General features: G+C 38.7%; 2 protein-coding genes across 3 annotated transcripts in view; both read left to right on the top strand.

Annotated features, from left to right (window-relative positions):
- Nucleotides 1-1,534: 1,534 nt before the first annotated feature.
- On the top strand, nt 1,535-8,506 carry fbxl15 (F-box and leucine-rich repeat protein 15). Its single transcript, XM_017483957.3, has 5 exons — nt 1,535-1,649; nt 3,476-3,635; nt 4,063-4,565; nt 5,168-5,517; nt 7,060-8,506. Exons 1-4 carry the CDS (start codon nt 1,570-1,572, stop codon nt 5,355-5,357), a joined length of 933 nt encoding a protein of 310 aa, XP_017339446.1. The 5' UTR covers nt 1,535-1,569; the 3' UTR covers nt 5,358-5,517; nt 7,060-8,506.
- A 1,962-nt stretch (nt 8,507-10,468) lies between these two features.
- LOC108274093 (PH and SEC7 domain-containing protein 1) overlaps nt 10,469-13,421 on the top strand; it is a 57,380-nt gene continuing 54,427 nt past the window's right edge. Inside the window, exons 1-2 of one of the 2 annotated variants that reach the window (XM_017483956.3) lie at nt 10,469-10,921; nt 12,761-12,833. The gene's annotated coding sequence lies outside the window, so the exon portion shown is untranslated. The remainder of the gene's footprint in view (nt 10,922-12,760; nt 12,834-13,421) is intronic. The other variant, XM_017483955.3, reaches the window with a different exon arrangement.

The following is a 13,421-nucleotide window of genomic DNA, read 5'->3' as shown; positions in this document are numbered from 1 at the left end:
CAGCAGTTGTTCCACTCGTGTGCCTCTATTGTAATTTAACCCTGTTTGTGAACTGACATGCTGACTTTATTTTGTTTTGTTTTGTGTGTGGGTTTTATGTTGGCAGATCCTGGGCTTGCCAGGGTCTAGAACTCTTATGGGTGTGTTTAACATCCATCCAGGTGGTTGTGTGACATGTTGTGATTTGGTTACAATAGGTTTCAACCTGACTCAGTGGGCCAAACTGCTGTAGAAGAAGAATAAGAAGCATTTATTTGTCACATATACATTACAGCACAGTGAAATTCTTTTCATATCCCAGCTTGTTAGGAAGTTGGGATCAGAGTGCAGGCCATGATACAGCACCACTGGAGCAAGGACACAACAGTGGCAGCTTGGAGGTGCTGGGGCTTGAACCCTGACCTTCTGATCAGTAACCCAGTTCAGTAACCTTAACCATCCTTAACCACTGAGCCACCACTACCCTTGACTGATAGACCGATATGACATTACATAACTATAAGTGGATAAAAATTGCAAACTAAATTATAAGCATTGGCAAAGGAATAAAACCCCTGAGTACATGCTGTTTTAGGAAAATAATCAACTTCAGGGCGGTAACAGTAACAGGCCACATCACACCACCCCATCCTTGATTGTTTTCCTATAACAGCATGGTCCGTCATGTTTTATTACACTGTTGTAAGCTATGTGCTGATGTCTGCTAGCTACCAATACACATAATGTATTGGTTCTACTTGGGTTCTAGTTAGCTAGCTATTTTAATAAAATTAGATGGGGAGGAACTCACATAATTAATTTACGGTTTCAATATTACAGTTACAATATTACAGTAAAAAGATTTATTATACAGCGCCAGATTTATTATAATACGCAAACAATGCAAAATTGTCATAAATGGGATAAATGTGGGGGTTTAGTTTTCAGGTTTTCACAGGTATGTCAGGTATGTCACCGAACACTAGATGGCGGTATATAACTGAAAGAGTTGAACGCCAGCAGGTATGTAACCAAAGAAGAAGAAAGTGGTGTGCTGTTTTATTATGTTGGATAGTAAGTTCTGTGTGCCTTGTTTTCCTGTCGTAATCTGATTGGATGATTCGAGTCGCCTGTGAACAAACTATTTAGTAGGGTATTTATGTGCCTGATTCCAAGTCTTTTTAAAATTAATTTTATTTTTTATGTATTAGGAAATTAAAACTAAAACAAAGATGCACAGTTACCGATTTAGCTATCTTGCTAGCTAAATTGGTTACGTATCAATATTTGAAAACGTCTCATTTTAAACGTTACTGAACTCAACAAAAGTGACCCAAAATAACAGCCTCTGAAAAACATATATTAAAACGTCCAATTTTAAGCATTGAATCATGTTTGTGCTAAAGGGACAACAAGTGATTTTTAAAAAATATATATTTTTAAATATTATTTAGAAAATAATATGCTTGTATGTTTATAAGTTTGGACGATTTTAAATCAGGCGGATACGAGAGCTACCAATGGGTCCTGAGGGTGCAGGATGTGAAGAGGGATGTCCGTTAACGCATCACCCGGTCAGCAGTACTAAACATGAACGACAATCATCACCGCACAGCTGGGGTTTACACTGCAGTGGAGGCAAAGCCGGAGGAACCACCCGGGTGCTCCAAGTATACAGACGTTTTTTAATATTTAAAATAATAATAATAAAAATAGAAACCCGCATAGAATTTGTAATGGTTTTAATGGTTATAATGGGAATTTTATTGGTTTTAATGGAAACTGTAATGGCCCCTGTGGGTCTCTACTGGTAATGTGTTGCCTTCTATTGGTGGCATGTTATGTCTAGTGGATACCATTAAGGACCAGTAATGGTAATGAGAATGGTTTGAATAGTTAGCTGATGGTTTGTAATGGTATTTGTAGTGGTTTCTATTGTTGTTGGGTGTTTTTTTTGTTGTTGTTTTTTTTTTTTTTTTTTTGGGGGGGGGGTTCTGCAGGGTGCAAAATACCAAGCACATTTAATGCATGCTTTTATTATTATTATTATTATTATTATTATTATTATTATTATTATTATTATTATTATTTTCCTGTTTTGTATTGTTAGTATTATATTGCACAATAAAGAAGTGAGCAGATGTAATGGACATAGTTGTAGAGTGTGCCAATAATACATTATATGGCCCAAAAGTTTGTGGACACCTGACTGATCACACTAATCACATTCCAGATTTAGTCCCCCTTTTATTGTTATAATAACCTCCACTCTTCTGGGAAGGCTTTTCACTAGATTTTGGAGCATGGCTGTGGGGATGTGATCATTCAGCGACGAGAGCATTAGTGAGATCAGGCACTGATGTCGGGTCAAGGAGGTCTGAGTTCATCCTAAAGGTGTTCAGTGGGATTGAAGTCAGGGCTCTGTGAAGGTCACTCAAGCTCTTCCACTCCAACCTTCACAAACCATGTCTTCACGGAGCTTGCTTTGTGCACAGGGACATTGTCATGCTGGGACAAGTTTAGGCCTTTTATTTTCAGTGAAGGGAAATTGTAATGCTACAGCATGCCAAGACATTCTATACAATACTTCCAGATTTGTGGCAGCAGTTTGGGGAAGAACCACATATGGGTGTGATGATCAGGTGTCCACAAACTTTTGGCCATACAGTGTATATCACCATACTTGTAGACATTTTCACGATACAAGATCTGCTAGAGCAGTTACAATACCCTTCTACACTCCGTTTTATATTAATGAGATATCTAGTGGAGAAATAGTGGAGTCAGAAAACGCTGGGATCAAAAATCCAGAATGAATATAGGTGGAAAGTAATGACATTATATTATGTATGATGTTACTTGAGGACATTTCTTATCATGATAAATGTGCTACAAAATTTAGGTTTACAAACAAAATGCCAGCAAAACACTACAAAAGACTATAGTACTAAAACAACCAGTGCAAGAAATAGAATTTAATGTCCAAACAGCTACATGCTACTTTCTATTAATTAACAGCCGAATCAGCCAATGTTATAAAAACACTGATGATAACCACAGTGCCGTAAAGGGTGTATTAAAGACACAATTTTATTACAGTATCTATGTGATATCATTATAATATCAAATGAGAATTTACGATATTATAATGGTATTATCTAAAATGAGAATGCATTTCATTTTCAACCTTGCATGTACACAGATATAATTAACAACGAAACAATACTAATAAAATAATAAAATAGGATTAAATGAAGCATGCATCCAAAAATGGCAAAATTACAAGAATCATTTAGCATGTTAAAAAATACGATGTAGTGAGATGATCACTTGTTATTCAGAATCAGCATGAAAGATTGTGCTGTTTATGTGTATGAAATATCAATCACAAAATTGTTTGAGGTTGGCATAATACATTTCCCTTTTCTCTTGCTCTTTCTTTCCTTAAATTTTGTCTAGTCATTCCTGGTTGTGACTTTCTAGCATATTGTTGCAGGTATCAGCTGTTAGACCTGCCCTGGGAGGACGTCCTCGTGACATATGTACTATGTTACTTGCCTTTACGACACCTGGTCAGCCTACAGCGAGTGAGCAAGACCTTCCGCTCTCTAATTCAGGTTTATCTGGCCAACTGCCGCTCGTTCGACCCTGCACAGGTGAGCTGCATTCATTCTGTCCTCTAAAGATGCATGATGGCCTGATGGATCCAGATGTTAGATGCATGCGTGTGCTTGGTGTTGATGCATCTAAGGCATATGTACATACAGTGCTCACGATATATACATTTGGAGGTGGGAAGGTGGGTGTTTAATCACTTAAAGTTTGACCATTTTCTCTTTTCTGTTTGAAAATGTTCATATTGAATGGAATTTTGCTTTGCAAAATTTGCTTTCATTTCCATCTGCTCTAAAAGTACTACTTATTTCATGTGATGATTTTTTTTACATTCATTTTACTCCATTTTTCTGTAGCGTGTCAATAATTCTGTATTTGACATTTAATGGTTAAAGATGAATTTGCATGCAGCTAGATATATACTGAGAAATTTCATGCGCTTTCTACTCTAACTCTGTCCTATTTTAGACAGGTCCTCACATTCCTAAGGAAGCTTTTTGTTCCATGCTCTGCGATAATAAAGTTCTGCATAGCCTCTCTGTACACGGCTGCTGTGACTGGATCACTGATGATGAGCTACTTCCTGTGATTGGTCAGAACCAGCAGCTGCAGCGTGTGGACCTACACGGTTGTGTTCACCTCACTCGGCACGCTCTGGTGGCTGTGGCTCTGGGCTGCCCCCGCCTGCAGCACCTGGGCCTGGCACACTGCGAGTGGGTGGATAACCTGGCGCTGCGGAGCATGGCAGATCACTGCACCGAGCTGCGCACCCTGGACCTCACTGCCTGCAGGCAGCTGAGAGACGAGGCCTTGTGTTATGGGGTGGCACGCTGGCCCATGTTGCGCTCGCTCTCTGTGGCCATCAATGCCAACATCACAGACACGACTGTGGAGGAGGTGGCCAAGCGCTGCAGGGAGCTCGAGCATCTCGACCTGACCGGCTGTCTGAGGGTTCGCAACGAGGCCATCCGGTGAGCCAGGGAGAGAGAGTGTGTGTGTGTGTGTGTGTGTGTGTGTGTGTGTGTGTGTCCGAGGTTTCTGGAGGTTGATTGAAAGAAAAACAGTTAGTTTTTGAGAGTTAGATTCCTGTAAACAGTTCTGGCATGACATCTGTGTTGTCCATAATTAGTAATAATAATAATAATAATAATAATAATAATAATAATGTATTAAAATCTAGTTGTATAACAATTGATATTGTGATAATATACTATAAAATTATGATATAATAATATTGATAGTTATATACAATATAATGTATCAATAGAAGTATATTTTGATGTATTATGTAATTAAAGCACAATTAAAGCTCATTAGTAAACATTATTATTATTATTATTAATAATAATAATAATAAGTATGATTACTATTATTATTATTATTATTATTATTATATTTTTTAATGAAAACAAAATATAAACAAACCAGTAACCTTTCATTTACTTTTTTTTTTTGTTTTATTGTCATACATAAATTTAAAGGATTTTTTCTTTGCTGCTTTTATGAGCCACCCATGTCTTTCTGTTTGTGTGTGTGTGTGTGTGTGTGTGTGTGTGTGTGTGTGGGTGTGTAGGACCGTGGCTGAGTACTGCCCTAAACTGCAGTCTCTGAAGGTGAATCACTGTCATAACGTTAACGAGTCCAGTCTAGGTGTGCTACGAAGGCGGAATGTAGAGATCGACGTGGAACCTCCTCTCCAGAGGGCGTTGGTGCTGCTACAGAACGTGGTGGGCTTCGCTCCCTTCATCAACCTACAGATATAACAATACATGAACACCTGGGTCCATGTGTATCATACGTCTCAGAACAAGAGTGCCGATTTGCAGTCAGCTGTCTCTTGGTGAACATCACGCTCATTAGTCAGGTGTGTTTTTCTGAGAGGTGTGGTACATATGACCCCAAGACCAGCCTAGCTGAAATCAGGTGAGTGACGAGTACCACATCTATTGTATTCTACAACCTGTTAAAATACAGGATAAAAAAAAAAACTCACTTCTTTCTTTGTTAGTTCATGTTCCTGGTCTTGTTTTTTAATACTCATTTCCAATCAAATTCATACACTAGTAGAAAACAGTTTTTGCTTCCTAAAGAGGTTCTGCATGAAACATTCTCTGATAAGAAAACAACCTGTTATAGGATTCAACATAGAACTTTTCCCCAGTGAAACAAACCAAAGAAATTTGTATATTATTATTCGATGGAAAGTTGTAGAACCATACAAAAATCCAGGATTTCTTGCTGATTGACTTGGACTAGGACTTTCTAATTCACAGCACTATCTTGAATTCCCTCTCGAAAAAGATTAATTTGGGCTCCCGGGTGATGCAGCAGAAAAGCACTCATCATCATTGGGAGCTCATGAGTTTGAATCTCATAGATGCCACAGCCATGCGCTCTGGGTGGGCGTGATGGGGCATTAGCGTTGGCGTCAGTCACAGTGACACTAGTCAGTCTTGGGCATCTGTGAGCTTATGTATGCAGAAAAGAGCAGACATGGCTTTCACTCTGAGTGTCGTACAATGCCTGTGATGCAGCATGAGTAGCACTTGAAAAGATGCCATAGGCTGGCTTCATCTGTCTCGGAGCAAGTACGTGTTAGCCTTCACCCTTCCAAGCTGATAGCTGTCGTGTGATAGGGAAGTGCTACTTTGTGGGTGGGGATTGGCAGGTGACAAAATTGGGGGAGAAAATGTGAGAGTAAAGAATTATCTATACATTCTATAAATGTAAAATAAATAATTAAAAAAAGGTCTGTCTGCTTTTCTTAGTATATCACCTCCCCAACAGAGTTTTCAGACTGATGGTATTCTTAGTCCATGACCTAGTGAACCAGTATCAGGATGTATTTATTGATAGAGCACTTATGTAAGTCGCTCTGGATAGGAGTGTCTGCCAAAAAATCATTTATACTGTATTGCAGGGACTGATAGAAAAACATTATGTTCCAAGTGCTTCTAACTTACAACTTTGTTTTCTAATGAATTCAGTCTAAAGCTGAATATGATTGAAAAATAAAATTAACTTGTATTAAGGAGGTTAGTCTGCTCATACTTGTAAAGGTATGCTCACACATACATTGATTTTATCTCTGCCGGTCGCCAGTCGCTGTACTATAAAGTCGCCAGTAGGCATTCATACTACCTGTTGCCATAGTAAGATATATCAGTGGGTGGCGCAACTAGCATTCCACTTTTGACAACACAGCAGTTTTCTTGCCGCTAAAATGAAACATTCGGGAAATATTTGTGTGTAAAATTCACCAGTGTGTGAATTTTACAGTGTCAACTGTCGCTGTCGCTCATGTTGGTGGAAGTCACCAGCTATCACTGAAATTTAATGGTCTCCTGTCCAGTGTGAACGTTCCTTAATGTGTATGTGTGAACGTACCTTAATTATCACATGAATGTTCTACATGCAGTTATCTGACTGTAAGAGAGGCGTTTTTATATACTGTTTATCTTTCAGGACTTCCTTCATCCTTGATCTATCTGGAGTGAATCCCTGTGCTGGCACAGTGCAATGATATGGACCATGTACTCGTATGAAATAACCATTTCAGCTATGTGATTGAGTAGTTGTGTTCTACCAGGGGTTCCACCAGCCCCGTTTCAAGTCACAATAATTATCTGTGAACTGAGTCAGGTGCATTACAATACAAAGACAAGGAAACTCTTCCAGCTGCTGTTGCCATGCAGGATTGACTAGGGACAGTTAAGTTTACCTCTCAAAAAAAGTGTCATACTTATCAGATCTGTCATACTTGATATTTTCCTGTGTAAATGCAATGTCTTTTAGCTATTCAGACCTGCTGTGTTATACTTCTGGTTTTACTCTGAGCACTTATTTTGATTACGAATACATGAATTGGGCTTGAACATTCTTTCATTTTTCAAGTAATTGTGGAAAATGTACTGTTTGTTTTATTTATTCTTTTTTTATGTGGTAAACAAAAGCTTTGTATAATTTTGCACTTAATAACAGACTGAAGGAAACAAGTTGCACCTTTCAAAGTATCTGCTCAGAGATCTGTTGATTTGCGTTAGAACTTACCGAGCAAATCGGAGCGTGAGAAGAATTTTGTGTCCCAGTGTTCGTGGATACACACAAACCTTTTATAGTTTATCTAAAAGTAAACAATTAGGACTTGCAGGCAGCATGGCGGATCACTTTTATAGTTTATCTTTTACAGTTTATCTTCAAACACCCAAAGCGGTTGTTATTTCTACAGGCATAACTTGAAACTCCCACCAAACCTCAGCATTACCATATTAGCTTTAAACCAGACTGAATGTGTTTATTGTCACATTTAATTCATTCTAGAGATCATGACATTTCATTATAATACCTTAGATTTATGGTGTAAAATGTAATTGTAATAAAGCATTTGCACTACTGTAGGTTTGGATTAGTTTTATTAAGGAGTGGATTATACAACTTGATTACACAACACGTCATTAAAAGTGAAGATGTTAAGGCATTTTATTTAGATAGAATTAGAGTTTTATGATTTTTTTTCTGTCAAAACTACAGTTATTGTAATGTATTATAATATATACAACAGCAATTATGTTATTTTATATGTCACAGCAAATCAGATTGAACTCAGTCTACAGGATCATACATGGTGTACAAGCTTTGCATTTCGTATTGCTGTGATGTTTTGCTCTGTTTAATGTTTATTTGTTTATGATTATTTGTGAATGTTCTAAATGATTGCTTATATACAATAATATGCAATATTGAGGTTTTGGAAACCCTTATTTAATTTTGAGCTAGATCACTTTTGCTCAATTAGTCAATGTCCTATAGCATTTTATGAATTTCATATGTGAACACCCCCCCACACACACACACCACACACACCAATTCCCTGTTTCTCAAAAGAATGCAATAAAATTGCAGATAAATATCATACTGGGACCAGTTTGAATGTTAAAATTCACATTTTAGAAAGTATGTAATCATAGAATAGTCTTGTTTTGTAAAGTTTAAGGTGAATATAAGTAGTGCTAGAACTCAGTATAAGGATATGACCAATAGAGGCCAGTAGAGGCTATAGTTAATGCTTACTGAACTCATGGCATCAGTGCTATTTTTGTCACTTGTTCTGCTGATCAGCATTATATTAGGTTCAATAGGGAGCCATTTGGAATTCAGCCCTTCTCTCTCTCTCTCTCTCTCTCTCTCTCTCTCTCTCTCTCTCTCTCTCTCTCTCAAAATGTGTTTGTTTAAACTGCTTCATTGCAGTTGTACCAAAATACCACTGTCATGTGAAAATTGTGCATTTTTTGCACAATTATCTCACACAACATGCATGAAATGACCAGCAGCCTTATTCCCTGGACAGCATGCTTTGCACCATTCAGAAGTGAAAAGTATACACAATGAGCTGATCGTAAAATAAATTCAGACCAAGACATCTGATAATTCTTTAACTATAGTAACTAACCATAGTGTTAGTGCAGTGATTCTCCTTTATAAATAATCATGCATTTGCCATAGGCGAACTCCATAACCAGCTCTGCTAGATCTCCAAGAGCAGGATTTGGCAATGAAGTGATACTGCAACCGTTATGTAGCACACCTGCTCCAACTAATCAAGCTTTTCAGACGATCCTGATCAACTGGTTCAGGTGCCAGCTTTGGCTTCTTATTTATCGTTATTGCTGAGTAATAGATTGCTGTTTATTATGTCTAGGAACAGGGTAGAGGGAGACAATATATACAAAATGATTTTTAAGTATATTGTGCCTTTTGTGCATGCTTCTACTGACTAACTAAATATTTAATCTATAGAGGGCTTGTAAACAAACTGTGGTATCACACTCTGAAAGGAAATTACTGAACATTAAATTGCTACAGTGCTAATAGGATGCTGGTTCATTATGTTTTTTTAAATACTTATTTGACTTTCTCTTCCTTTTCCACTGTTTATATATATATATATATATATATATATATATATATATATATATATATATATATATATATATATATATATATATATATATATGGGCTGTAGTTGAACTGACTAACCAGAGTTCACTAGAAAAAAAAATGCTCAATCTTGGACACTTAAGGATTCTTTGGCTTGTTCTTCCAGATGAAACCTAGACAGAGATTTAGGACAAAAAAAAAAATCTTAATTAAGATTTTTAAAGGCCTGAATTAAATGCTGTTTAAGAGTTGAACAGAGGCTCCTAGAGATCACACTGATGACAATGATTTGTAGGTGCTGATTTCTCAGTAAAAATGACATATAATGCAGTATTTTCACTGTTATTTGTAAATGTAGTGATATGATCTATTTGTAATCCTGCTTGTTGACACAGTGGTGCAATGCATAACATTGCTGCCTTATCACGCCATGGTTCCCAGTTCGATCCTGAGCGTGGGTTACTGTCTGTGTAAAGCGTCACACATTCTTCTTGCATCCTTGTGGGTGTCCTCCAGGGTCTTCAGTTCCCTCCCAAAAACATGCCGGTAGGTGGATTGGCTATTACGCTAAATTCCCTGAGGTGTGAATGAGTGTGTGCATAGTGCCCTCTGATGGACTGGCAACCCATCCAGGGTGTATCTCCACCTTGCACCCAGTTTTCCCCAGATGCACCATGACCCTGACCAGGATAGAACGGTTCCTGAAGATGAATGAATGAATATTTCCCATGGCTAGAACAGGGCTCATTTGAGCACCAATGTAAAGGTTCAAGGACTTCAAGTTCAACACTTGGACTTCAGTTTAAGTGTTATAGCTGACTATCTGAATAGTGTATTAGAGGCAGGTATGTTGGAAACAAAGCTTACAGGGTGGTGGATCTTAAGCAGCAGGGTTGGGCAGGAAGCCCTGCAGGAACTTTCTGACACACCACTTGCAAAACTTGTCCCACCTGCAGACGTTTCCAGCTAATCCCCGAGAGTTCCATTGCGCATGCTCCGGGCGCCACAGACCGGGTAGGGCGAGAGAGTGTGTTTGCAGTGTGCTGTGTCTAGTTGTCTATAGAGTGCCTGAGTTACACAGGAATCTTCCTTCCCTCCTTCTTCATGAGTAGAAGTCAAAAATAAAACGTACAGCTGCGCCGAATCAGCAGTGCCAGTCCTGCCGACACCGGCCTTGAAATGCAGATATAACGGAGGAGAGAGTCAGCCACCTGCCTGCGAGGATACTTACACACACACACACAGACTGAAAGAGAGAGGGAGAAGCAGAAACCTGCCCGACCGATGCGGACTGCAGTGGCGTTTCCCGGCTTTACGCATTCCCGCATTCCGCACACGCACTCGTGACAAGGACGCGAGCTTCATAAGCACCTTATAACTCCATCCGCCGGTAAGAAACTCGATCGAAATGCCCATAAGGTGCTGATCTACGCTGTGTGTTCTTATCATGAGCGTCTCAGAAAGCTGCGTGGATTTGAAAGACATGCTATTTGTTAATGAAAATCGCATTTATGTTATGATTTGCATCAAAGCTTATTTAGGACTAATGAAGTCGAGTTTGTGTATGGAGATGAGGCTTTCATGTGCTGCCGTCTTCTGTTTGTAAAGGTCATGAAATGCAACACCTGTATAGATCTGACTATGCATGCTTAAAGGGTCCTTCTGATCATCATTGCAGTTATGATGGCAAAATAATTGTCCGACAAGTTTTATGGAGTGCATTTATGTGTCCCACCAGTTGAATGAGACATGGAGGTCATGTCTGCTGCATTCCTTCATTGGCATCCTTCATCTCTAAATGAGCACCCTTGAACGGGAATCTGGCAGCTTGACTTTTGCAGCCTACAAGTTGATAATTCAGTAACACAGAACTGTTACAGGTTCAGTTGTTTGTCGATTTGTTGGGAAACTAATGTTAAGATACTTTAGGTCAGCTCATTGGATGTAATTTGGCTCATTAATGCTACATGGTCATGGAAGATCAGTCGATTTTATTTATTTTTTTTTTGTTTTTTTAAGATTGAACAGTACAGCGTAATGTTGACCGTATGCCTCGAGGCGGACTTTAGCCTAGAAAGCAACACTGCAAAGTGACTTTGATAAAGTAGGTAAAGAATCTGTGCAACGTTCAACCAAATTTGCACACAGTAATACTGACAAACCCATGCAATTTGCATTCAAATGTTGCTGGAAAGAATTAGGTTGCATTTTGTCTAGAATTTCTTTTGTAGTCGTTGTGTATTGTCAGCAATATCTTCATCGACATTGAACACAGTTGGAAGTCTCCAGCACAAACCTGGAGGACGTAATTGGTGCAGTTTGATCCAGACATGATGCCAAAGAGATCTAGCCATATGATGTTATAATATCAGTATTGCGATACATACATTCACAGTTAGCTTTTCTGACATGTTGTGGGTAGCACCGGTACACTGACCAGGTTAATTGTTGCACAAAATGGGATCCAATTTTGGGCTGTTGCTAGCGGATCAAAAGGTAGTGATAAAGGGCTTGCAGCTGGAGGGGTCCTGCAAGTATTCCATTATGATCTCATAATATGTTTAATGTATATGTATTGTAATACCAATTTTAAGAGAGTTTAAGAACCAGTGCAACATACTTTCTGCAGACACTGCATTTCTACCTGTGTTTGCTCAGAGATCCCCAGAGATGCACTGACATCCTTTTAGTAGCAGGTGTGCCGTCTATGAACTTCTGGTACCACATTATTTGAAATTTTACATGTAAGATAGTAGTGTTCTTTTTGTGTCCTGTGTGACATGCCATGGTCTGTCATGTCAGTCACCGCGCACTCATAAAATGCATCAATGGCTCTGACAAAAATGTCAAATCAGGTCAGACCCCAATGCAGTGTTTCAGGATTGTGTTTCTAATGACAGGGCTGATTGGACAACTTTTTGTTTGTGTGTGTGTTTTTTGCAATGGCTGTGGTTCCATTGCAACTATGACCAGGATAAAGTGCTTACTGAACATAAATAATTGAATTTTTTTTTTTTTTTTTTTTTTTTTTTTTTTTTTTTTTAAAAGCACACTTTGTCCTAACTTGCCAAAAAGGTCTTTAATCATATTTCTACAATTTGCCCACCCCTACTCGCAGCTGTGTTTAAAGCCATTGTCTCATTCACAAAAAGTCTTCACTTTTGTGCTATAGTGAACCTTGTTTTTGTGTCGAGATTGCTTGTTTTTTTTTTTTTTTTTTTCCTTACAGTCTCTGTTCCCTGGATGTTATTCCCTAGGCAGGTGATAAATTGCATCGGCTGGTAGCATGGACAGAATACAAGGTACAATGCCATCAGAAGCACACACTACAGGATGATATTTGTTTCAGAATGAACAGATGCAGACAGAGAGAGAAGTTGAGCGGTGAGAGGAAAGCATAAGTATCCATGGTTCATGCCTGCAGGATAGGGAGATTCTTTTGTCTCCATTACTCAAATGACCCTGAGGATTTTAGTCAGCCAGCTCCTTGCTGTTGGGCATTGAGGTTACAGCCATTAGCCCTAGCAAACATTTCTTCTTATCCTCTCCCTCTCCTTCTCCTTCCGCTTGCCTTTGCAATTTCTGCCCTATTAAATGGCTCCTATACTGTTGCTCCTACTGCAGTGATCAGCAGGAGCTCTTGGTCTTGTGTCCATCTGCCTCATCTGTCTAATTGAAAATCAAACATCAATGTCTAATTAGAACTGATTGAAGCATTAACTCATCCAAACCTGTTGGCCTAGATGGTTTATTCATTCCAATGCTGTTTGAGGCTGTTGTATTTGCTGCTGGCTTTGGCAATAAGGTTTTCTGACTGCCCTTCAGCGATGTGTTGTGGTTATCGCTTTGTAGCTCTTCACATTGGACAACACTTGTAATTAAATTAGATT

Source organism: Ictalurus punctatus, chromosome 13 (assembly GCF_001660625.3).
Source record: "Ictalurus punctatus breed USDA103 chromosome 13, Coco_2.0, whole genome shotgun sequence".
Lineage (NCBI taxonomy): Eukaryota > Metazoa > Chordata > Actinopteri > Siluriformes > Ictaluridae > Ictalurus > Ictalurus punctatus.
The sequence above is the reverse complement of the archived record's forward strand: the minus strand, read 5'-3'. Positions and strand labels throughout refer to the sequence as shown.

What these genes read in the sequence shown, in the direction of transcription:
- fbxl15 (XM_017483957.3), top strand. Translation starts at nt 1,570, where the DNA reads ATGAACGACAATCATCACCGCACAGCTGGGGTTTACACTGCAGTGGAG. An exon ending in GCTCGTTCGACCCTGCACAG is followed by an intron (nt 3,636 to 4,062) that starts GTGAGCTGCATT and finishes GTCCTATTTTAG; the next exon opens with ACAGGTCCTCACATTCCTAA. An exon ending in GTTCGCAACGAGGCCATCCG is followed by an intron (nt 4,566 to 5,167) that starts GTGAGCCAGGGA and finishes GTGGGTGTGTAG; the next exon opens with GACCGTGGCTGAGTACTGCC.